General features: G+C 42.2%; 1 protein-coding gene across 1 annotated transcript in view; it reads left to right on the plus strand.

Annotated features, from left to right (window-relative positions):
* The window catches only part of LOC136675450 (adiponectin-like), a 47,388-nt gene that overhangs the window by 16,669 nt on the left and 6,164 nt on the right, over nucleotides 1-24,555 (plus strand). Inside the window, 3 exon segments of the mRNA XM_066652003.1 lie at nucleotides 16,253-16,614; nucleotides 16,617-16,695; nucleotides 21,256-21,306. Coding sequence (XP_066508100.1) covers nucleotides 16,253-16,614; nucleotides 16,617-16,695; nucleotides 21,256-21,306 — 492 coding nt within the window.

Below are 24,555 nucleotides of genomic sequence, written 5' to 3' on the forward strand. Positions count from 1 at the left end.
ATGGCAGGAATATCAGGGTTGGGGCTGGTTGATGTGGGAACAGCACATTCTCCTCCCTCAACATTCACAACTGAAATGCCTTGAGCAAGGCACCTAACCCCCAGGTGTTTCCTAGGTGCTCCAGCTGAGGTGGCTGCTCACCATTCAAGATATGTGTGTGCCCACTGCCCTCTATTGTGCTAATATGCTAATATAGTATTGTGTGTGTTTGTGTGTGTGTTTGTTGTGTCCAATACCTTATATAAGTGTCCATCCAGGCATTTCACCAGAAGCAGGACAGGGAGCTGAAAAACAGGACTCTCCATCTTAAAGCTGGACATCTGACCACTCTAAGATCCTAAGGCGTTGGTGTTTTTTCTTTTCCTCCTCAGCTTCAGTTTTCAACTCAGAAAGTAAAATGTGGCATGGCTTATTTCTCTCTCAGTCTCAGGTTGAGATGCAGGTCACTAGGAGGTTTAATGGAGAGCAGTGAGGGGTGATGTACTCTTTTAAACATGGCTAAGACCATCTCCTCAGACAGCGTATGTTTCTTTAACAAAGAACAAGACAGACATGGTTTGATTTACAAAACCATCCAGAATTTCTGGCCTTCGTTGAAGAGGATGTAGAAATGATGAGCGGCACTGGAGGAAATGTCCATTCGGTGGAGATTCAGGGGAAACGTTGTCCGTCTGAAAGATGCCATGACCAACTGCATTAATCCCAGATTAAAAGGAAATGAAGTCTTTCTACTTTTGGCCTCCAGCGGGAATTATTACACTGTTTACGGCAACTTTCCCTCAGTCGCTGGCACTAGGCCACTGTAATCAAAACAGACTGGAGCAAAAAAGACTCTAAGAAGGAACTGCAGACACCACAGTGGATATTTCTACCAAGTGCAGTTAACAGTAATTGAGGAAACAATTATTAAATTTCAGGGGGATGATATTTAAGCTGAGGTTTGTAGTTGTATTTCTAAGACTTTTTATAATTATTTTTTATAAAAACCAGGCCAACTTTTCCATTGATGGCAGACACTCACCCAGAGCAGCTGTTACAGATCCTGCCCATTGCAGCATTAGGACTCTTGCCCAATGACTCTCATTGACATAGTATTCCTGCTTGATTTGTGAAATGAACCCAAGTCTATACACTCGTATACTTGACTAGACTTAACCTGTTTCTTTCCTGGTGTAATTTACCAGATAGAGGAATCCTGGCACGTGAATTAGAGCTCTCTGTGTGTTCCACATATCCATCACTGTAGAAATTATTCACAAGGCTTTCTCTCCTAATTGCTCTGAATAAGGAAGCTTATTTATAGCAATTAGAGCTCATCCCTGTTGTGTTTAATCAGAATTATATATTACGTTGTTAAAAATGACCTTTTCTGACCTCATCAAAATAAACACCTCATCTAAGACGTGCACAACATCAGTGACACCTCACAGTGTTAATACTGGGCCTGAGGAACAAAGCTACACTGCTCTACTCACTTTTGCCTGGCCATGGGGGTCCTGACCATGGTGTAGACCAGAATGAATGGGACCCATAAAGTATGCAGAGCAACAGGCTGTTTTTGTATTGTGTGTATAATTATAGAACTACACTGCACCTATATGGTCAGTGAATTTGATCAAATTAAGGATGTAGGAGGTGGTTTAATGTTTAATGCCAGTCAGTTTACAGCAATCTTAAAATGTACAGTAAAGATACAGTAATATAGCACTCTCATTCTAAAGGAAAAATGGAATGGTGTTAATATAAATTACAGTGTATGTACTCAAAAAAAAGGAACTTAAGTGGAAGCATTTAAACAAATACCACATTGTAGTTATGCATATGTAAATTGGCTGGGTTTATAATTCCTCTGAACTTAGTGAGGTAGTGTTAATTATGTGCGGTCCTGGCTTGGAGTAACTTTCTTCATCATTGGAGCTACAGCTCCAGTGTCTAGACTGTCTTTTTCAGTTCTCAAGGGCCTTAATCTTATCTAGTACGCCTTTATTAGACTTGACGTCTTTCATCTTTCTGCTGGATACTCCTTCTTTAATAAGAGAGACATGTTTTTTCTCACATCAGTCTCAGAAATGCTCGTCTCTCACTCTGGGAACAATTAGGAACTTACTTACATTTGTATCACGTCCTGAAAGAGCGACTGAATGCTACCAGCTGCAATTCAGCTCAGCCTTGAGGAATCTTTAGAAAACAGTCGGACTGAATCATCATAACGTCCAAGAAAACCCCTCACACCAACGACGAGTGTCCATTGTAATGCATTGGTGTATTTGGGTCATGTAGTTTGGCGCTGTGGTATATTTGGGTCGAGTAGTTTGGCAAGGTAGTATATTTGGGTTGTTTACTTTGGTGCGGTGGTATATTTGGGTTGTCTACTTTGGTGTGGTGGTATATTTTGGTTGTGTAGTTTGCCATGGTGATATATTTGGGTCGTGTAGTTTGATGAGGTGATATATTTGGGTTGTGTAGTTTGGCGCAGTGGTATATTTGGGTCGTGTAGTTTGATGAGGTGGTATATTTGGGTCATGTAGTTTGGCACAGTGTTATGTTTAGCAAGGTGGTATATTTGGGTTGTGTAGTTTGACAAGGTGGTATATTTGGGTTGTGTAGTTTGGCATGGTGTTATATTTGGGTCATGTAGTTTGGCGCTGTGTTATATTTGCATCATGTAGTTTGGCATGGTGTTATATTTGGGTCATGTAGTTTGGTGCTGTGGTATATTTGGGTTGTGTAGTTTGCCACGGTGGTATATTTGGGTCATGTAGTTTGGCACGGTAGTATATTTGGGTTGTTTAATTTTGTGCGATGGTATATTTGGTTCAGGAAGTTTGCCATGGTTTTACACAGCAAATTCTCCAGTGTTAAATCAACACTATTAGTTACACCAATTTTGTTAATTTAACACTAATAGTGTTGATTTAACACTGGTGAATTTGCTGTGTATATTTGGGTTGTGTAGTTTGATGAGGTGGTATATTTGGGTTGTGTAGTTTGATGGTATACTTGTGTTGTGTAGTTTGATGTAGTGGTATACTTGTGTTGTATAGTTTGATGAGGTGGTATATTTGGGTAATGTAGTTTGATGAGGTGGTATATTTTTGTTGTGTTTGATGAAGTGGTATAATTGTGTTGTGTAGTTTGATGAGGTGGTATATTTGTGTTGTGTAGTTTGATGAAGTGGTATAATTGTGTTGTATAGTTTGATGAGGTGGTATATTTGTGTTGTGTAGTTTGATGAAGTGGTATACTTGTGTTGTGTAGTTTGATGTAGTGGTATACTTGTGTTGTATAGTTTGATGAGGTGGTATATTTGGGTAATGTAGTTTGATGAGGTGGTATATTTTTGTCGTGTAGTTTGATGAAGTGGTATAATTGTGTTGTGTAGATTGATGAGGTGGTATATTTGTGTCATGTAGTTTGATGAAGTGGTATAATTGTGTTGTATAGTTTGATGAGGTGGTATATTTGTGTTGTGTAGTTTGATGAAGTGGTATACTTGTGTTGTGTAGTTTGATGAGGTGGTATATTTGGGTCATGTAGTTTGATGAGGTGGTATATTTGGGTCATATAGTTTGATGAGGTGGTATATTTGTGTTGTGTAGTTTGATGAGGTGGTATATTTGTGTTGTGTAGTTTGATGAAGTGGTATAATTGTGTTGTGTGGTTTGATGAAGTGGTATAATTGTGTTGTGTAGTTTGATGAGGTGGTATATTTGTGTTGTGTAGTTTGATAAAGTGGTATACTTGTGTTGTGTAGTTTGATGAGGTGGTATATTTGGGTCATGTAGTTTGATGAGGTGGTATATTTGTGTTGTGTAGTTTGATGAAGTAGTATACTTGTGTAGTTTGATGAGGTGGTATATTTGTGTCATGTAGTTTGATGAGGTGGTATATTTGTGTCATGTAGTTTGATGAAGTGGTACAATTGTGTTGTGTAGTTTGATGAGGTGGTATATTTGTGTTGTGTAGTTTGATGAAGTTGTATAATTGTGTTGTGTGGTTTGATGAAGTGGTATATTTGTGTTGTGTAGTTTGATGAGGTGGCATATTTGTGTTGTGTAGTTTGATGAAGTGGTATACTTGTGTTGTGTAGTTTGATGAGGTGGTATATTTTTGTCGTGTAGTTTGATGAAGTGGTATAATTGTGTTGTGTAGTTTGATGAGGTGGTATATTTGTGTTGTGTAGTTTGATGAAGTGGTATAATTGTGTTGTATAATTTGATGAGGTGGTATATTTGTGTTGTGTAGTTTGATGAAGTGGTATACTTGTGTTGTGTAGTTTGATGTAGTGGTATATTTGTGTTGTGTAGTTTGATGAGGTGGTATATTTAGGTAATGTAGTTTGATGAGGTGGTATATTTTTGTCGTGTAGTTTGATGAAGTGGTATAATTGTGTTGTGTAGTTTGATGAAGTGGTATATTTGTGTTGTGTAGTTTGATGAAGTGGTAAAATTGTGTTGTATAGTTTGATGAGGTGGTATATTTGTGTTGTATAGTTTGATGAAGTGGTATACTTGTGTTGGATAGTTTGATGAGGTTGTATAATTGGGTCATGTAGTTTGATGAGGTGGTATATTTGTGTCATGTAGTTTGATGAGGTGGTATATTTGGGTCATGTAGTTTGATGAGGTGGTATATTTGTGTCATGTAGTTTGATGAAGTGGTATAATTGTGTCATGTAGTTTGATGAAGTGGTATAATTGTGTTGTGTAGTTTGATGAGGTGGTATATTTGTGTTGTGTAGTTTGATGAAGTGGTATACTTGTGTTGTGTAGTTTGATGAGGTGGTATATTTGGGTCATGTAGTTTGATGAGGTGGTATATTTGTGTTGTGTAGTTTGATGAAGTAGTATACTTGTTTTGTGTAGTTTGATGAGGTGGTATATTTGTGTCATGTAGTTTGATGAAGTGGTACAATTGTGTTGTGTAGTTTGATGAGGTGGTATATTTGTGTTGTGTAGTTTGATGAAGTTGTATAATTGTGTTGTGTGGTTTGATGAAGTGGTATATTTGTGTTGTGTAGTTTGATGAGGTGGCATATTTGTGTTGTGTAGTTTGATGAAGTGGTATACTTGTGTTGTGTAGTTTGATGAGGTGGTATATTTTTGTCGTGTAGTTTGATGAAGTGGTATTATTGTGTTGTGTAGTTTGATGAGGTGGTATATTTGTGTTGTGTAGTTTGATGAAGTGGTATAATTGTGTTGTATAATTTGATGAGGTGGTATATTTGTGTTGTGTAGTTTGATGAAGTGGTATACTTGTGTTGTGTAGTTTGATGTAGTGGTATATTTGTGTTGTGTAGTTTGATGAGGTGGTATATTTGGGTAATGTAGTTTGATGAGGTGGTATATTTTTGTTGTGTAGTTTGATGAAGTGGTATATTTGTGTTGTGTAGTTTGATGAAGTGGTAAAATTGTGTTGTATAGTTTGATGAGGTGGTATATTTGTGTTGTATAGTTTGATGAAGTGGTATACTTGTGTTGGATAGTTTGATGAGGTGGTATAATTGGGTCATGTAGTTTGATGAGGTGGTATATTTGTGTCATGTAGTTTGATGAGGTGGTATATTTGGGTCATGTAGTTTGATGAGGTGGTATATTTGTGTCATGTAGTTTGATTAAGTGGTATAATTGTGTCATGTAGTTTGATGAAGTGGTTTAATTGTGTTGTGTAGTTTGATGAGGTGGTATATTTGTGTTGTGTAGTTTGATGAAGTGGTATAATTGTGTTGTGTGGTTTGATGAAGTGGTATAATTGTGTTGTGTAGTTTGATGAGGTGGTATATTTGTGTTGTGTAGTTTGATGAAGTGGTATACTTGTGTTGTGTAGTTTGATGAGGTGGTATATTTGGGTCATGTAGTTTGATGAGGTGGTATATTTGTGTTGTGTAGTTTGATGAAGTGGTATACTTGCGTTGTGTAGTTTGATAAAGTGGTATACTTGTGTTGTGTAGTTTGATGAGGTGGTATATTTGTGTTGTGTAGTTTGATGAAGTGGTATACTTGTGTCATGTAGTTTGATGAAGTGGTATAATTGTGTTGTGTAGTTTGATGAGGTGGTATATTTGTGTTGTGTAGTTTGATGAAGTGGTATACTTGTGTCATGTAGTTTGATGAAGTGGTGTACTTGTGTAGTTTGATGAGGTGGTATATTTGGGTCATGTAGTTTGATGAGGTGGTATATTTGTGTTGTGTAGTTTGATGAAGTGGTATACTTGCGTTGTGTAGTTTGATGAATTGGTATACTTGTGTGTAGTTTGATGAGGTGGTATATTTGTGTTGTGTAGTTTGATGAAGTGGTATACTTGTGTCATGTAGTTTGATGAAGTGGTATAATTGTGTTGTGTAGTTTGATGAGGTGGTATATTTGTGTTGTGTAGTTTGATGAAGTAGTAAAATTGTGTTGTATAGTTTGATGAGGTGGTATATTTGTGTTGTGTAGTTTGATGAAGTGGTATACTTGTGTTGTATAGTTTGATGAGGTGGTATATTTGGGTCATGTAAGTTGATGAGGTGGTATATTTGTGTCATGTAGTTTGATGAGGTGGTATATTTGGGTCATGTAGTTTGATGAGGTGGTATATTTGTGTCATGTAGTTTGATGAAGTGGTATAATTGTGTCATGTAGTTTGATGAAGTGGTATAATTGTGTTGTGTAGTTTGATGAGGTGGTATATTTGTGTTGTGTAGTTTGATGAAGTGGTATAATTGTGTTGTGTAGTTTGATGAGGTGGTATATTTTGGTCGGGTAGTTTGATGAGGTGGTATATTTGTGTCGTGTAGTTTGATGAAGTGGTATAATTGTGTCATGTAGTTTGATGAAATGGTATAATTGTGTTGTGTGGTTTGATGAGGTGGTATATTTGGGTCGTGTAGTTTGGCGAGGTGGTATATTATGGTTATGTAGTTTTGAGCGGTGGTATATTTTGGTCATCTAATTTGACAAGGTGGTATATTTGGGTTGTGTAGTTTCACGAGGTGGTATATTTGGGTCATGTAGTTTGATGAGGTGGTATATTTGGGTTGTGTAATTTGACGAGGTGATATATTTGGGTCATGTAGTTTGATGAGGTGGTATATTTGGGTTGTGTAATTTGACGAGGTGATATATTTGGGTCATGTAGTTTGATGAGGTGGGATAATTGTGTTGTGTAGTTTGATGAGGTGGGATAATTGTGTCGTGTAGTTTGATGAGGTGGTCTATTTAGGTTGTGTAATTTTACAACAGCTTTGAACACAGCTCAGTCAAATATTTTAGCCCTCCAGCTCTTCTCAAATGTACTGGGTCCTCACTCAGTCCAGAGGACACAGCTCCTCCACTACACAGCAGGATGTGTGGGGCTTTTACACTCCTCTCACCAACACTGTGGTACTGGGCGTAGCGTTATTATCATCACTGGACTTATGCCCACTAGTATGTATCCCCTGTTAATTTCTGATGCATCCTCTGGGATTTTGTTCAGAACTGGTTCTAAATAATTCTCCAACTGCAAATCAATGGTGTTTTTCAATAACAGGATACCAGTAACGGTGCTGAAGCTCCTTCAACATGAATTGTGCTCAAGTTAACAGCATTAAAACTAGGATCAGTAGGAATCAGTCAAGCTTCCTTTACTGAAACAGACAGGGACAACTCTACGCAAGACTAGCTTCGGAAATCTCCACAAATGTTTTAATTAAAGGAAAGACAACTCCATGTCACTTCCACAACCGTCCGTCAGGCCTGTCCTTTGTTCTTTTCCACTGCTGTGTCCAGTGCCCGTCTCTACACAGGAGCGTCCAGCTCTCTGACAGGATATTATATTGGATTTCATGACAGCAAATCAGTGCCGGCGCCAGATGGAGGATTTTGGGTCACGTTTTATAGAGTCACACTTCAACAGCTCTTGTTATCGAACTCTACACTGATGAGCTGTGTTGGGACAGAGCCCAGAGCACGACTCCAGACTCAAGCTGGTAGCAGAAGTTTCCTCAAGGGCTCTTTAATACAAGCAATGGCTAGGTCTAGAACCCTGACTGTATCAGAACCATCAACACATCAATGTTGTTGCAGCACTTAGAATGAAACACCACCCAAATCATAGGGAGTTATGAGGGGTCATTAATAGGGTGAAAGGGTTTACAAAGTATGCATAGCAACAGATGTAGTACAGTCTAAAATTGTAGAGCTACATAGTGCTCCTTTATGGTCAGTAGAGGCAACCAGTGAAGAAATGTTGATGTTATGGGTGACTGGTGTTTAGTAACAATGCTCCACAAATTCAATCAATCATAGAGCCCATAGAAATGGAGTCTAAATCTAAAGGAAAGGTTCTTTAAGGATTGTTTAAGCGTGTGCTGCTGCTGGGAGTGTAGATCTATGTCCAGATGTTCACAGGGTAATTACACACGCAGAGCTGAATCACGGTCAATGCTGGCAGTAACGAGGACATTTACGGCTCCAGTCGTCTGAAGGACTTTTATTTACTGAGCGCCAGTTAAAAATATTCAGGCCATAACAACAGGCCATAATGCCATGGCATTTTCACTTTCATTAATGCACCTCGGATAAATCCTGTCACAGCAAGAAGGATCTGTAAATTCAACACGACATCCTTGCATGCTCTTGCCTCAGGCAGCCAATTTAATTCATGAGCCACACACTGAAAACACTCGGACACTGGAAACACTGTCCACGGTTTATCACTGAAACTTTCTCCTCCTCCTTCAGACATCCTGGACTCTTATTAGCAGCTCGGTGATTTAAAAACGTCATGCGGACAGCGCTTTGGTCAAGCTCTGCTGCGTAACATTGAAGTTACAATTAGGGCTGGCCCTGAATAATTCCGATATTCGTTTGTTGGGTTGGTATTTGATTTATAATTTTGTATAGATTCATATGTTCGTTTTTTAGATAGATGTGGTGATAAAGGCAACCCTCCACTCCACATGTAATTAGCCTTGTCAACATAAAAGTCTTGAACGAAACCTAAAACAGCCTAACATGCTACAGCAACCTACGTACAACGAAGCATGTCAATTTTGTCAACTTGTCAACACCTCAAATTGGAACACTTCCACAAAGCTCTGGTTTATTTGTGTACACTCTGTGCCCTTAGCGGCACTGTGTATGCATGAGTTAGCTAGCAACTCGGTGAGCGGAGCCGTGCTGGGAGCCAGAGTGCAGCTTTAATTTTACAGCAGGCTCTGAGAGCTGATTTTCTGAACAATAGGGCTGGCCCCAAATATTCGGGTATTCAGATATTTGTTCACTGGGTATGTAGTTGGTTTCTTATTTTGAGATTCTGATATTTTTGGATAAATGTGATTATCAATAAAGGCAATGCTCCACCACATTCAGGCTCCAGCAGTAAACACAGTGCTGTCCCCACTCCACCTGAATTCAGGCTCAGCAACATAAAACATTGTCTTTGTGCAAGTGAAGCTTAAAACTCACTTAAAACACTAAACAACACACTTACAGCTAAGTGAGTGGATGCCACAGTTCATTTTGTCAGCTTTGTGCCTGAAATTAGAGCACCTCCACTCAAACTGGTTAAATTGTGTATACTCTCTGCCCTTAGTTTGTGAGCTAGTTTGCAGGTTAGACAGCGTAGCCTCACTTTGAACCACAGTGCAGCCTGGAGAGAGGGATATTAATGCAGGGGTCGGAAGCAGATTTTGCTAATGACAACAATATACACCACCCCATTCTCTGAGTATTGGAATATTTGCAGGATATTCCGGCCAAAACTCTGAAGCCCAAAAAAATGGCTTTCAGGACAGCCCTAGTTACAATGTAATAAATATGTAATAGATATGATAATAGATATTGCAAGCTGCCAGCTGCAAAATGTTCATTGCCAAGGCCAGAGGTGAATAGTAACTAGTTACATTTACTCAAATACACTGGAGTGAGCAGTGGAACTGGGATGAATAGGATTAGTGTATGTGATTGAATACTAATCATCCACTAGACAACTCTAAGTAAAAAGCAGCATGTGACATAAGCTGGTATGACAACAAACATCACAAACAAAATCCATTATGGCAACTTACTGTGATATAAAGCACTTGTTAATACACATTTATAAAATGGTTATTTCACTCTGAGATGCAAAATTGAGTGCACTCTGAGGAGACACGAAGTATTAAAGTAAGTTGTGTAAGTTCAAAGGAACAGAAAAGCATCTGATTTCCATTATATCAAGCGTAAAGAAGTCTTTCAAAACAGACTTTTTTCATAATTCAGCCACGGCTGGATTATCTCCGCTTTTCAGAGATGATATCTCTCTCATGAGCCTTTCTATTAACAAGTGGAATATTACCCAATTCTCCGCTCCCAGAACACATCAGATTATAAAACTGCACAGTTAGGCTCATACAACAATGAGGCAGCAATAAGCAGAAGCCATTAGAGTCCTGTAATGGCTTATATGGATGGGTGAGTATAAAGAACTATAGGAACAGCCAGAAATGTACCTGTCTAACAGTCAGATGCTTTTTCCAGAAAGACCCAGTATAAAGGCCTTTATTTGGACATCAAGGTATTAATTCAAATCGGTCACAGTGGGTACCCTTGGTCTGCTTGTGCTCCCACAGACTGAGCAGTGTTATGAATGTATCAGCTTGGAGACAAAGGCGATCAGTGCAGTGGGTTCATGCCACTTCCATCTGGAGGAACAGGGAGGCCTTGCCCTTAAGCAAGGTAATACTTCACATCCTGTGGAACCTTGCTCCTCCGGATTGGAGTTTATGAGTTTCGGGAGTCCTGGGACAGTTCTGAAGTAGTCCATCTTCTTGAATGGCTTCATTAGGGTAAGTCCAAAGCCTACCTGGAGTCAGTGGGTGCTAAGCAGGAATATTCTGTGACACTGACAGTGGAGGGTTAAACCCAGGACTGTGTGGAACCACCATGTTGGCAATAAATGATGTACTCTTGATAATATAATTCACTAGAAACTGATTTAAAAGGCAAGAGGAATAGGGCTTTTAGGAAGTGTTGCCAGACTTTTGTTGTTGTTGTTAATTTGTCTCCTGGGGAACACTTTTGTAAGTAAGTATTTATTTATGAAGCACATTAAACCCAGAAGTGCTGTACAAGCAAAATACATTTAAAAGGACAATTTAAGACAACATTTAATTTTCAGAGCAAATAAAAAAAGGTTGTTAGCCTGGACTTAAAAGCATCAACAGAGGATGCAGATCTAATGTCCTGGGGCAGACTGTTCCACACTCACACTGCAGCAACAGCAAAGGTTTTGTTGCTGTATAGAACCATATTTAGGTTACTCCATGTACCTTTAGGTGTTTAACTTAATGCTTAGTTGTATTCACACAGGGCTTTAAGAGCAGTTCTTTGAGTCCACTTTCACACCACATCAAGAACTATTCAGGAACGTTTATTTGTCCATTACTTACAATTACATAATCTTTAATCCACTGCTATAATAACATCCTTATTACATATTTACAGCACATTCTATAGAGCTATGTGCATCTATGTGTTTTCAGGTGACATAAATGTGGTTTCTTGAACATATGAGATATGAGTTCTAATGGAGGATTATCTTGAGGAAAGAGTGACCCCTTCTGGTGAAACAGTGCCACAGTTCTTATGCCAAATTCATTCAGCCAGACACACTGACCCAAAGGGTTGAACCGGACCTGGTACTGCTCCAGAGCCCAGTGCTGGGGAAGAGCTTTATACTTATTTAGGGTATCTTAGCTTTGGTTACTGTGGTTTGAGGCTCATGTGCAGCTGCTCCAGAGCGAACCTATTTCATTTCAGTTTTTGTATGAATATTTTACGGCCCATTAAAGCTGTGTCCAGGTGGCTGCCACTAAAAATAGATGAATTTATTGATTCTAAGTGGGTCTAGAAACAATTGGCACTGGTAAATGTCCTTAGGTTTGACCTCACAGTGTCTCAGGGAATGTCCAATACGTCTGAGGCTTGTAATGTGTGTATATAAAAAAAGGTATCTCCCCAGACGTGGATTCATTCTGGAAACCCAGAAAAGCTACAAGATTTTATAAATAATCAGATTTAATGATATATTTAATTCATTCATTTATTCATCTTCCATAGCCGCTTCTGCCTGTTTGTGTTCACAGTTGTCTGTAGCCTACATTTACTGTGCAGAATCATTGCTTACGAGAGAACACATTCTAGACAAAATATTTTCAAACAGTTCCACACACTCACCCAGTCACTCACACTCTCACACCTGTGAACAGTTTCACACACTCACCCAGTCACTCACACACTCTCACCTGTGGACAGTTTCACACACTCACCCAGTCACTCACACTCTCACACCTGTGGACAGTTTCACACACTCACCCAGTCACTCACACACTCTCACCTGTGGACAGTTTCACACACTCACCCAGTCACTCACACACTCACACCTGTGGACAGTTTCACACACTCACCCAGTCACTCACACTCTCACACCTGTGGACAGTTTCACACACACACCCAGTCACTCACACTCTCACACCTGTGGGCAGTTTCACACACTCACCCAGTCACTCACACATTCACACCTGTGGACAGTTTCACACACTCACCCAGTCACTCACGCTCTCACACCTGTGGACAGTTTCACACACTCATCCAGTCACTCACACTCTCACAGCTGTGGACAGTTTCACACACTCACCCAGTCACACACACACTCACACCTGTGGACAGTTTCACACACTCACCCAGTCACTCACGCTCTCACAGCTGTGGACAGTTTCACACACTCACACTCTCACACCTGTGGACAGTTTCACACACTCACCCAGTCACTCACACTCTCACACCTGTGGACAGTTTCACACACTCATCCAGTCACTCACACTCTCACACCTGTGGACAGTTTCACACACTCATCCAGTCACTCACACTCTCACAGCTGTGGACAGTTTCACACACTCACCCAGTCACTCACACTCTCACACCTGTGGACAGTTTCACACACTCATCCAGTCACTCACACTCTCACACCTGTGGACAGTTTCACTCAGTCACTCATGCTCCCACACCTGTGGACAGTTTCACACACTCATCCAGTCACTCACACACTCACACCTGTGGACAGTTTCACACACTCACCCAGTCACTCACACTCTCACACCTGTGGACAGTTTCATACACTCACCCAGTCACTCACAATCTCACACCTGTGGACAGTTTCACTCAGTCACTCACGCTCTCACACCTGCGGACAGTTTCACACACTCATCCAGTCACTCACACACTCACACCTGTGGACAGTTTCACACACTCACTCAGTCACTCACACTCTCTAATATGTGGACAGTTTCACACACTCACCCTGTCACTCACACACACTCACCCTGTCACTCACACACTCACACCTGTGGACAGTTTCACACACTCACTCTGTCACTCACACTCTCTAATATGTGGACAGTTTCACACACTCACCCAGTCACTCACACACTCACCCAGTCACTCACACTCAGAAAAGTTCAGCTTTTGAAGGGCGTGTCATGTCCGTGGGGTAAACAGTGAGCAATAATATTTTTCAGAGATCCTCTAAGTGTACACTCTCACACCTGTGAACCGTTTCACGCACTCACCCAGTCACTCACACACTCTCACCTGTGGACAGTTTCACACACTCACCCAGTCACTCACACTCTCACACCTGTGGACAGTTTCACACACTCACTCTGTCACTCACACTCTCTCATATGTGGACAGTTTCACACACTCACCCTGTCACTCACACACACTCACCCTGTCACTCACACACTCTCACCTGTGGACAGTTTGACACACTGACCCAGTCACTCACACACACACCCAGTCACTCACACTCTCACACCTGTGGACAGTTTCACACACTCACTCTGTCACTCACACTCTCTCATATGTGGACAGTTTCACACACTCACCCTGTCACTCACACACACTCACCCTGTCACTCACACACACTCACCCTGTCACTCACACACTCTCACCTGTGGACAGTTTTACACACTGACCCAGTCACTCACACACACACCCAGTCACTCACACTCTCACACCTGTGGACAGTTTCACACACTCACCCTGTCACTCACACACTCTCACCTGTGGACAGTTTGACACACTGACCCAGTCACTCACACACACACCCAGTCACTCACACTCTCACACCTGGGGACAGTTTCACACACTCACCCAGTCACTCCCACATTCACACCTGTGGACAGTTTCACACACTCACCCAGTCACTCACACTCTCACAGCTGTGGACAGTTTCACACACTCACCCAGTCACTCACACTCTCACACCTGTGGACAGTTTCACACACTCATCCAGTCACTCACACTCTCACACCTGTGGACAGTTTCACACACTCACCCAGTCACTCACACTCTCACACCTGTGGACAGTTTCACACACTCACACTCTCACACCTGTGGACAGTTTCACACACTCACCCAGTCACTCACACTCTCACACCTGTGGACAGTTTCACACACTCATCCAGTCACTCACACTCTCACACCTGTGGACAGTTTCACACACTCACCCAGTCACTCACACTCTCACACCTGTGGACAGTTTCACACACTCATCCAGTCACTCACACTCTCACAGCTGTGGACAGTTTCACACACTCACCCAGTCACTCACACTCTCACACCTGTGGACAGTTTCACTCAGTCACTCACGCTCCCACACCTGTGGACAGTTTCACACACTCATCCAGTCACTCACACACTCACACCTGTGGACAGTTTCACACACTCACCCAGTCACTCACACTCTCACACCTGTGGACAGTTTCATACACTCACCCAGTCACTCACAATCTCACACCTGTGGACAGTTTCACTCAGTCACTCACGCTCTCACACCTGCGGACAGTTTCACACACTCATCCAGTCACTCACACACTCACACCTGTGGACAGTTTCACACACTCACTCAGTCACTCACACTCTCTAATATGTGGACAGTTTCACACACTCACCCTGTCACTCTCACACACCCACCCTGTCACTCACACACTCACACCTGTGGACAGTTTCACACACTCACTCTGTCACTCACACTCTCTAATATGTGGACAGTTTCACACACTCACCCAGTCACTCACACACTCACCCAGTCACTCACACTCAGAAAAGTTCAGCTTTTGAAGGGCGTGTCATGTCCGTGGGGTAAACAGTGAGCAATAATATTTTTCAGAGATCCTCTAAGTGTGCAGCTGTTGTGAGTCTGTGGGGGACGTCCTGGGCTAATGAGATCGAGGCTGGTTTGAGTGGCAGCGTGACATGGAGCGTCCGCTCTGACACAACAGCACTGTTGTTTAAGATTAATGAGCTGTGAATAACTTTGGATGAAGGTAAATATAGTCTGAAGAGCCGCGGGTGATGGAAGATACACTTGTCGAGCAGTTACAAAGAGAGACCTTCTAACGTCGGCAGAAGGAGACACACGACCAGGTAACAGGGCTTTAAACAGCCACAGGCTTAAGATCATTTAACATCAGCCAAGGACCTAAGGGTCAGGAAGTACTGGTGTATTGCCTCAGTGTGTGTTAGAAATGTAGTGCTTTGTGTAGCTGCATTTCTTCATATCTATCATCAACTCTCATTCATTTATTCATTCGTTCATTTATTCAGTCATCGATGGCCACTTAATACTAATTAGGATTTCAGTGGGCCTAGGGCATGTGAGAGTGTGGCTGGGTGAGTGTGTGAAACTGTACACAGGTGTGAGTGAGAGTGAGTGAGTGAGTGAGTGAGTGAGTGAGTGAGATGCCCTGTGATAGACTGTCACCTTGTCCAGGGTGTGTTCCTGCCTTGCGGCCAGTGATTCCAGATAGGCTCAGGATCCCCCACAGTCCTGATCAGGATGACGTGGTTAGGAATGAAAGAATGATTGATGTGTATGTATTTATCTGATATCACTTCATTGATCTGTTTATCATCAGCATTTTTATTTGAACACAGAATCCTTTCAGAATCCTTCAAATGGTCATTCATTCATTCATTCATCTTCTGTAACTGCTTCATCCTGATCAGGGTCATAGTTTGCCCAGAGCCCACCCCAAAACATGGGGCACAAGACAGGAACACACCCAGGACAGGGCAGGAGTCCCTCAAAGTGCCTCACGCACTAATTCAGTGCTGTTTATGTTTCAGGAGATAATCATCATGCTGTTGTGTTGGAGGCTGTTGCTGGACGAAGAACCTGATGCAGATGAAGGACTGAGATCCGATGTTGAGGTGGTAGAAGAGGAAAGGACTAAACCTGAAGAGCACCTGGTGAGAAGAGACAGGCTGGTGTTTCTGGTCCTCGGGAGTTCCCAGGGACCCCGGGGCTGAAGGGAGCACAGGGAGAGAGTGCTCTTTCCTATCACTCAGCTGTTAGCATGGGCTTCACCAACATGGTTCCATCCGCCAACTTCTCCATCCACTTCAACAAGGTCTTCTATAATGACCAGCACAACTACGACAACGTTGCCGGAAAATTCAGTTGTGTCCTGAGAGGGGTCTACTTCTTCACCTACCACCTTACTGTCTACACCAAGGATGTCAAGGTCAGCCTCTACCAGAATGACAAGACCGTCATATTCATCTATGACCAGTACCTGGACAGAGATGTGGACCAGGCGTCCGGCTAGAGGCGGGGGATGAGGTGTGGCTGCAGGTGTATGGGGACGACTCTACATTCTCTGGCTTCCTCTTGTACCCTGACATCCCAAAATCTGACCACAAAGTTAATCGGTTTAAAAACAATTTTGCAGAAAAAAAAAATAAAAAATGCCCTCCTCACAGCTTTTGTAGATACACTGCCCCTTATTCATCAAGGCTGTGTAAATGTGAGAGTAGATCTGACCGCGCTAAATGACCTACAAACTCTTCATCATGTGGTGAAGAAACATAGAGAGATTTGAGCGCAGTTGATGAATAAGCCCCAACTGACCATATCTTATTTACACATCATTTACATGAAGAACGCCCTAATTCATCTAGAAGATTCAGCAGTAAGTCAATGAACATATGATGTACAGAGGCTCATGAGCCAATGGCTGTGCTCACAGGTGGAGTTTGAGCTGGAGTGGTGAGTGTACTGCACCCCCTACTGGCCAAATTCAAGTTAAAAAGACAGCCTCTAATCCACTGCAGTAACACACTGTTTACAAGTGTTTACACAATCAATCAGTTATGAGAAGCTATTGGCTCACGACTCTCAGATTCTTTCACATTCTTTAACATTCACATACTTTCACTGGGTCACTATTAAAACATGCTCCTGTTCATACAGATGTTTAATGTGATCAATATATAAATGAGGCACTGGTGGCTGATTCATCAACTGCGCTCAGATCTCTGATTGTTTCCATGTCATATGAAAGTTTCATGTATCAGACGATGTAAAAATCTATGCCCCATATGATACAGTCAAATCTGTGCTTGTTTTTAGGGTTAATGTGCGCTTTGCTTCATTCCAGAATTGGGCATTATTTCCAAATGAATATAAGTTAATTACATGAACCCAATGACCATCAAATACAAGCTGAAATATTTCTCCATTCCCTCAGAAGTGATTTCAGCACAGAAGCTGGGGTGTGTTTGAATGATCAGTTTTTAATGGAGACTGGGATCTAAAGCTCTTTAAATTTAGATTATTGTCTTTGATGTTTATACTCTGTGTAAAAATTATTAACGTTGTGAACTCTACTCATTCATTACATATATATATACACTTATATAGTAGTTAACAAAAATACAGCTGGAAATCATGGGAACATTAAGGCAGCTGTTGGTCGTCTCAGGCCTCTGTGGTCCACTGGCCGATGTCCAGTCCTAGCAGTTGCTGTGGCCATGTTTATAGAGTATTTATGGTTTGATGAACAAGGTCAACAGAAAGGAGAAGGGCTTACTAAGGCAAATAGTTTAAATGGATACAGTGAGGGAATTATGCTAAATGAGTTAATGTTATGTTTAGCCATTTCCATTTATAGCTGAGGTTTTTCTTCTTTTTTTACCTCTTTCAGTTAAAAACATGGTCAAAACATTACGTCCAGATCTTGTCCAAAACAAATAAACTTGGTGAAAGGTTTTAACTGAATATAACGAGTGTGAGAGACTGTGTGAGTGTGTGAAACTGTCCACAGATGTTGGTGTTTGAGTGACTGGGTGAGTGTGTGGGATGCACTGGAGCTGTGTCCAGTGTGTGTTCATGCTTTGTGTCCAGTGAAGCCCTTGATCCGGATGAAACTATTGGAGAATATGAATGAACTTCCTCAATATACACTGACTATACAGCATGGGTCTTCAAACTACGGCCTGCTACTTCCATTTCCCCAGCCCCTTTAACTACAGCCGGTGGTCTGCCCAAGAGCATTTTGGGTGCAAATTAATATATTGGTCTCTCAGTGTCTAGTCAATGTATTTCGTACACACAGTTACGATTGGGTCTTTTACTCCAAGTCCCACCATGGCCTGGTGGTTAGGGAACTGAGCTAGTAACCAGAAGGTTGCTGGTATGATCCCCAGAGCCGCCAGATCATGACTGAAGCGCCCTTCCCTGGGCGCCCACTGCTCTGGGCTTGTGTGCTCACTGCATGGGTAATTACACTCACTAGTGTGTGTAAATGTGTGTTTCACTGCATGGATCGGGTTAAAGGTGAAGAACAAATTCCTCAAACACAGTGGCCAATAAAGTGAATCTAATTCTAACAGGTGAGAGGCGCTCATGCACATGTACCATAAAATGAAAAGCCACCCCGTACTCCACTGTGACTTTACATTTTCAAAATATTATGACTTTAATCTCAAAATAAAAACAACTAAATGTTTTTATATTTTGATAATTATTTATGACTATTTATGAGGTGGTGCAGCAGGTTAGTGTCGCAGTCACACAGCTCCAGGGACCTGGAGGTTGTGGGTTCGAGTCCCGCTCCGGGTGACTGTCTGTGAGGAGTTGGTGTGTTCTCCTAGTGTCTGTGTAGGTTTCCTCAGGGTGCTCCGGTTTCCTCCCACAGTCCAAAAACACACATTGGTAGGTGGATGGGCGACTGAAAAGTGTCCATTGGTGTGTGAGTCTTTGCCCTGTGAAGGACTAGCGCCCGCTCCAGGGAGTATTCCCGCCTTGCGTCCAGTGATTCAGGGTAGGCTCCGGACCCAGCACGACCTTGAACTGGATAAGCGGCTACAGACAATGTATGAATGAATGAATGACTATTTATGACATGGTATATAGTGTTTTTTTTTTTTTTTTTTGATGTTTTCTTTTCTGGTTGCAGCCCAGCTCCCCCCAAAAAACTGTGAGCTGGCCCGTTGATTACAAATTTGAGGGCCCCTGCTATGCAGAAAACACTGTAGTGTTGATCCATCACTGGTAGTTCTCACAGCAAAACAGAAGATGGCAGCAAAAGCCCATTTATTGGTCAAATCTGAGGCGTTTAAATGCCTCGTGTTTCAGATCTCCCAAAATGTCCTCATACCTCCTTGACATTTATTTTACACCTAAACTTAAGCTAAAGGCCTGTAAACTGAATATGGAATATTATATACACCACCTCTGTTCTAATATCGCTTCATCCTGTTCAGGGCTGCTGTGGGTTTAGCTCCTACTCGGAACACACCCTGGACCCAGTCACTTACACATTCTCACCTGTGGAGAACTACACTTCACCTAGCAACATGACACAGAGGAAACCTACACAGACACATAGAGAACACAGCAAACTCCTCATAGACAGTGGCCAGGGGAAAGGATGAAAGCCAGGACCCCAAGGACCCTGGAGCTGTGTAGCCACAACACTACCTGCAGCACCACTGTGCTCCCCCAGTACCAGGCAAGTGTGTGAGTGACTGTGTGAAGCTCTGATGGATCAACACCCTGACCAGAGTGTGTTCTTGCCTTGGGTCCAATGATACCGAGAGGGCTCCTGGTCCACTGTGGCCCTAAAGAGGGTCAGAATATGCAGAATATGGATGAACAGATGTCCCATCGCATTCCTAATAATGCACAAAGCACTGAGAAAAAAAACATATTTCATAGTCAAAGTAATTCTGAAAGCACGGAAAAACATTTGTTTACCATAAGTCCCCCTCAAAGCTTACTGTCTTCTTTCACGCTGAATGTAGAAAGGCAAGCACAGCCATGCTCCAAGCACACATTCCGTAAATGCACAGACAAGAAATCAGCCCTATCTCTAAAACGGCCGTGTCCATCACTGCGCGCTCCTCTCCGCGGCCGTCAGATAGCATCTGAAGTATGTACAGTACATTTCCAGCAGGCCACAGTTAAGAGTGTGGGGGTAGACCTGTGGCTTCAGACACGCTCATCAAATGGCTTTTAGAGGAGGGTATAGCTCCCTTCGGGTCACAGTGGCTCTGACAGATGCTCTGGGAAAAGAAAGAGAAGACATTAACCCAGTCTTACATTTATCTTCATCTCAGTTCCATTAAACTGATTAAAATCTGCCCCCGGGGCAGTCGGCACACACTTGTCCACAGCAGTCATAGTAAAATGGATCTACATGAGGAAATGGAGCTTTCTGTGGATCTGCTATCAGCGTGTAAGTCTGAACAGGGTCACCAGGTCCAACAACAATCTTCAGCCCAAACTGTGCTTAAAAAAAAAGATTAATAGCCTTGATTTGGGAGAAAAACAAAACCCTGACAACGCTGAATTCTGCTTCTAATATTGGGTTCATTACTCCACCCGGACACACACACCTCAGAGCACGGTTTGACACACAATTTCATACATTCACCCAGTCGTTCACAAACTCACATTCACTAATTCTCTGTAACAGCATGTCTAGTTCAGGGTCGCGGTGTCGCTGAGCGCAAGGCGGGAAAACACCCTGGAGGGGGCGCCAGTCCTTCGCAGGGCAACACACACACTCACGTTAACTCACACACTCACGGGGTTTTTGGATTCTGGGAATAAACCACAGCCCCCAGATCCCCTGGAGGAAACCCACTTAGATACAGGGAGAACACACTACTCTCTTCACATATCAGAGGAGAAGACAGTACCCTCAGACCCTGGAGCTGTGAGGCAATATGCTGTGGTTTACACAAGCAACGGCATAAAACGTTCATGCTTCATTCTATCCAACGGTTTTATCCCGGAGGGTTTTTAAGGTGGATCAAATTGTTTGGACACAGAATATATTTTTTTTTAACCACAGCACATTTGAACTGCCCCAAATATCCAACATGTGTAAGCTCTCGTGAAAAGTCCCCAAACTACTGCCGAGAATCCAAAACAATGACGGAGCTCCACCGCCCCCAGAAAACAATAAACACTGGTGACAGAGCCTGTCTTCAAAGTTGGTGTCGAAGGTGCGGTCAGCTTCAGACCCTACATCGATGACCCTCAGACGCTCTGAGCCTGAACAATGATCTTGGATTAAACCTCTGACCTCATTCGGAGGCAGATAAATAACAGCTTCAGTTTATTGAATCAGCTCTTTTCCATCGTTCCACACGTGGCCAGAAATAGACAGTTTCTATTTGCAAGACCATTTTACTGGGCGCCCTAGAGACACACCGGCAAAAAAAAAGACACACAAAAAGGAAACCATCCCTTCCTGACCACAGTCATCCCAAAACCTTGATGCTGACTTATTGCATCCTCTATTTATACCACAGCTGGCCACAATCCTCTGGACATTATGTCCATGGCCTCAGCAGTGGGACATAAACGGCTTAAAGGCAAATTTAACATGACCATGCAATGTTTACCGTCAGGGTACGCTCCACCTTTATGCCCTCTGTTGAGGTCAGAGAGTTGAAAACAATGTCCTGGACATGTGTTTGACTGGTTTGGCAAAGGTGGGCCTTTAGAGGGACTATATAAAGGAGTGTTTGAGGGGCTCATTTTCTCCAGTATTTGCATGGTCTTGAAGATAAAACTGTATCAACACGGGTAAACCAAGAGGGAGGTTGTTCTATTTTGGCCTGCTACTATGAATGTACCATGGGAAGATACAAGCTTAAAACAGAAACCTCAAGGAGAATACCTCACTGACCCCAGCCTTGTCCTCAGTGACATCTAGCTGGCCTGGTTAACCTTCCGTGCACTTGCTAAACATTTGGTCAGAAATCCCATGTGGCTTTGTAGCTCCATGTACAGTTCCAAACTATGGTGTTTCATTAGCTATCTTGTTTTGCCTGTGTTATTCTTCACACTTCAGATGTTGTTTTGTTTTGTTTTGTTCCCAAACTTGTCTCCAGAGGTTTACTCTTGTTACAAGACCCCACAAGACTATGTTTATGTTGGCCATAGCTCTTCATTAATGTCCAGATTCTGACCAAAGATCTGCATTACCCTGGTTATTTTTCGGTGACCAAATCTCTCTTGCATTGGTTGCAGTGACAGCTAAGGTGACTTGTTCAATGGGTAATTTTAAGAGGTAGCTATTTTGACAACTAGCTCATTGTATTGTACAAATTAATCAGGAAACTAACTCGACGCTGTCATTTAACATTGAAGAGTTTTATTTTTCTGGTCAGCTCATATAGCAATATCACAAGTAACCATGAGAGCATAAAGCTTTGTCTTTTTGTAGGGAATAGTGTAGGGGTTTGGAAGACACCTCAGTTCATTCATTCATTGTTTGTAACCGCATATCCATCTCAGGGTCATGGTGGGTCTGGAGCCTACCCAGAATCAATGGGCACAAGGCAGGAACACACCTTGTAGGGGCTTAATGTGAGAGTCTGAGAGCAGTCTAGGGCAATTTTCACCATCTTGAAATCGCCCAAACAGAGGCAGGACTGTACGGAACAAAATCTAGTGGACTGTGATACTCAGAGACAGGACAAACTGTCTGGCAGAGCTTGGTTAATACTGCGGTAGAATGAGAGAAAAAAAAAAAATTTTGCTAGCGCGTGGCCCGTCGCCCCAATGATGAGCTGCCCATGTGTAAACCTAAAATAAACCTGCGTGGTGTTTCTGATAAAATGGCCAAACAGTGGAAGCACAATGTTTCTAATAAAGTGGCAGCTCCCTAGTCTTGTTCATGTCCTTTAAATGTTAATAGAACCCAGCCCACCAATCATGTCAAACTATCTCTGCAGTCCATTTTCATTTCAAATATTACATTTGTGCCACTGGGGTTGGTGTTTTTTCCTGAGCCAGCGGGGTCTAACCGAGTTCCCGCAGCTGTACAATCACTGAACCGGCCTCCATCTCCGCTGGGATCCAGACGGCAGGATGCCTGAAGTGGCCGTTTCTCTGGAAGAGACGGAGAATAGAGCTCTCTGGTTTGGCAGCGACTCTTCGGCAGATTAGAACTCAGTCTGCCAGGTTCAGGGTAAAGAAATATTCCTGGGAAAACATCACTAGCAATTAGCATCACATATCGCCCAGTCTGCTTTGCCCTCTCTGTAACACAGCGGAGTCCCAGCAGTGATAAGACACATGGCCAACGTGGACGTTTGTAAGTAGTTTCTCCACAGCTCTGATGTCTTGGTTATTTGTCTTTTTTCATTAGAGGAAAACTTTCCACTGTTTCGTTCTGGGATACGGATAAGTGCAGAAATCCTTTTGGAATAGTTCACACAGCTTTTGGATCTGAAGGACAGTTATCATACGAGTTCCAGTGAAGAGGCTGACATTTCCAACTGTACAGCAGTGCTCATAGATCATGTAATAACAGCAGAAATGGTCTGTGTAAGGAATGTGCATCAAAGACTACAATTATTTTATAGAGTAATAAGTCATTACCACATCTGTCATGACTGCAACCCTTACATGAAGTCCAGCTCTGGTTCTTGAAGCCTTTGTCAAAACAAATAAAATAAAAATATGCAGCGGGAGTCATAGCCTAGCGCTTAGGGAAGGGGCTTGAAGGACTGGAAGGTCACCAGTGTGATCCCCACGTCCAGCAGGAAAAGTGAAGGAACAGTGTGGTCTCCTCCCTCAACATCCACCTATGGGTTGACCTTGACCTTGATGACCCCTCAGTTGGTCCCCACCATGTAAATCATAATGTTTTAAAGTTGGGTTAAGGTTAGGGTTAATCTAGTAGGTATTATGCAAATGTTAAATGTAAGTCTCTACAAAATGAAAGGTAGGCTATGTGCTGTTCTCACAATCACCCAGTCAACACACACACTGACAATTCAATTCCCAATCACATTCTAATTACATTCATATTCTGCAATTGTGTAACAAACTACAGCCAGCATTTTGAAAATTGTGTAAAATACACATTACATTTGTGAGATTTTAGTGATTTTAACAAAAGCTATGGCTCCCCCTTGTGGAGAAAATCCAGCTTGCTAAGATTGAGTTAGTGAAATGATTACAAAGCATGATTTTTTGTTTATTTGTTTGTTTGTTTGTTGTCTTTGACAAATTTTGACCCAATCTTTGGTCAGCTCAGTTTCCCTGTTTTATCTGAGCTTCCCTACATCTGTTTTCATCTTAATCATTGGGTTCTGCCCTTGGGGGCTTTGTCTTTTTTTAAAACTTTCACAGTGGTTCATCCTCAAGTTTCTGAGGTGCCAATATATATGGAGATCTGTTTTGGGACACTGTCTGGGGTAGGAGCACTGTAAATATAAAACCGTATCAAATACCTC

Source organism: Hoplias malabaricus, chromosome X1 (assembly GCF_029633855.1).
Source record: "Hoplias malabaricus isolate fHopMal1 chromosome X1, fHopMal1.hap1, whole genome shotgun sequence".
Lineage (NCBI taxonomy): Eukaryota > Metazoa > Chordata > Actinopteri > Characiformes > Erythrinidae > Hoplias > Hoplias malabaricus.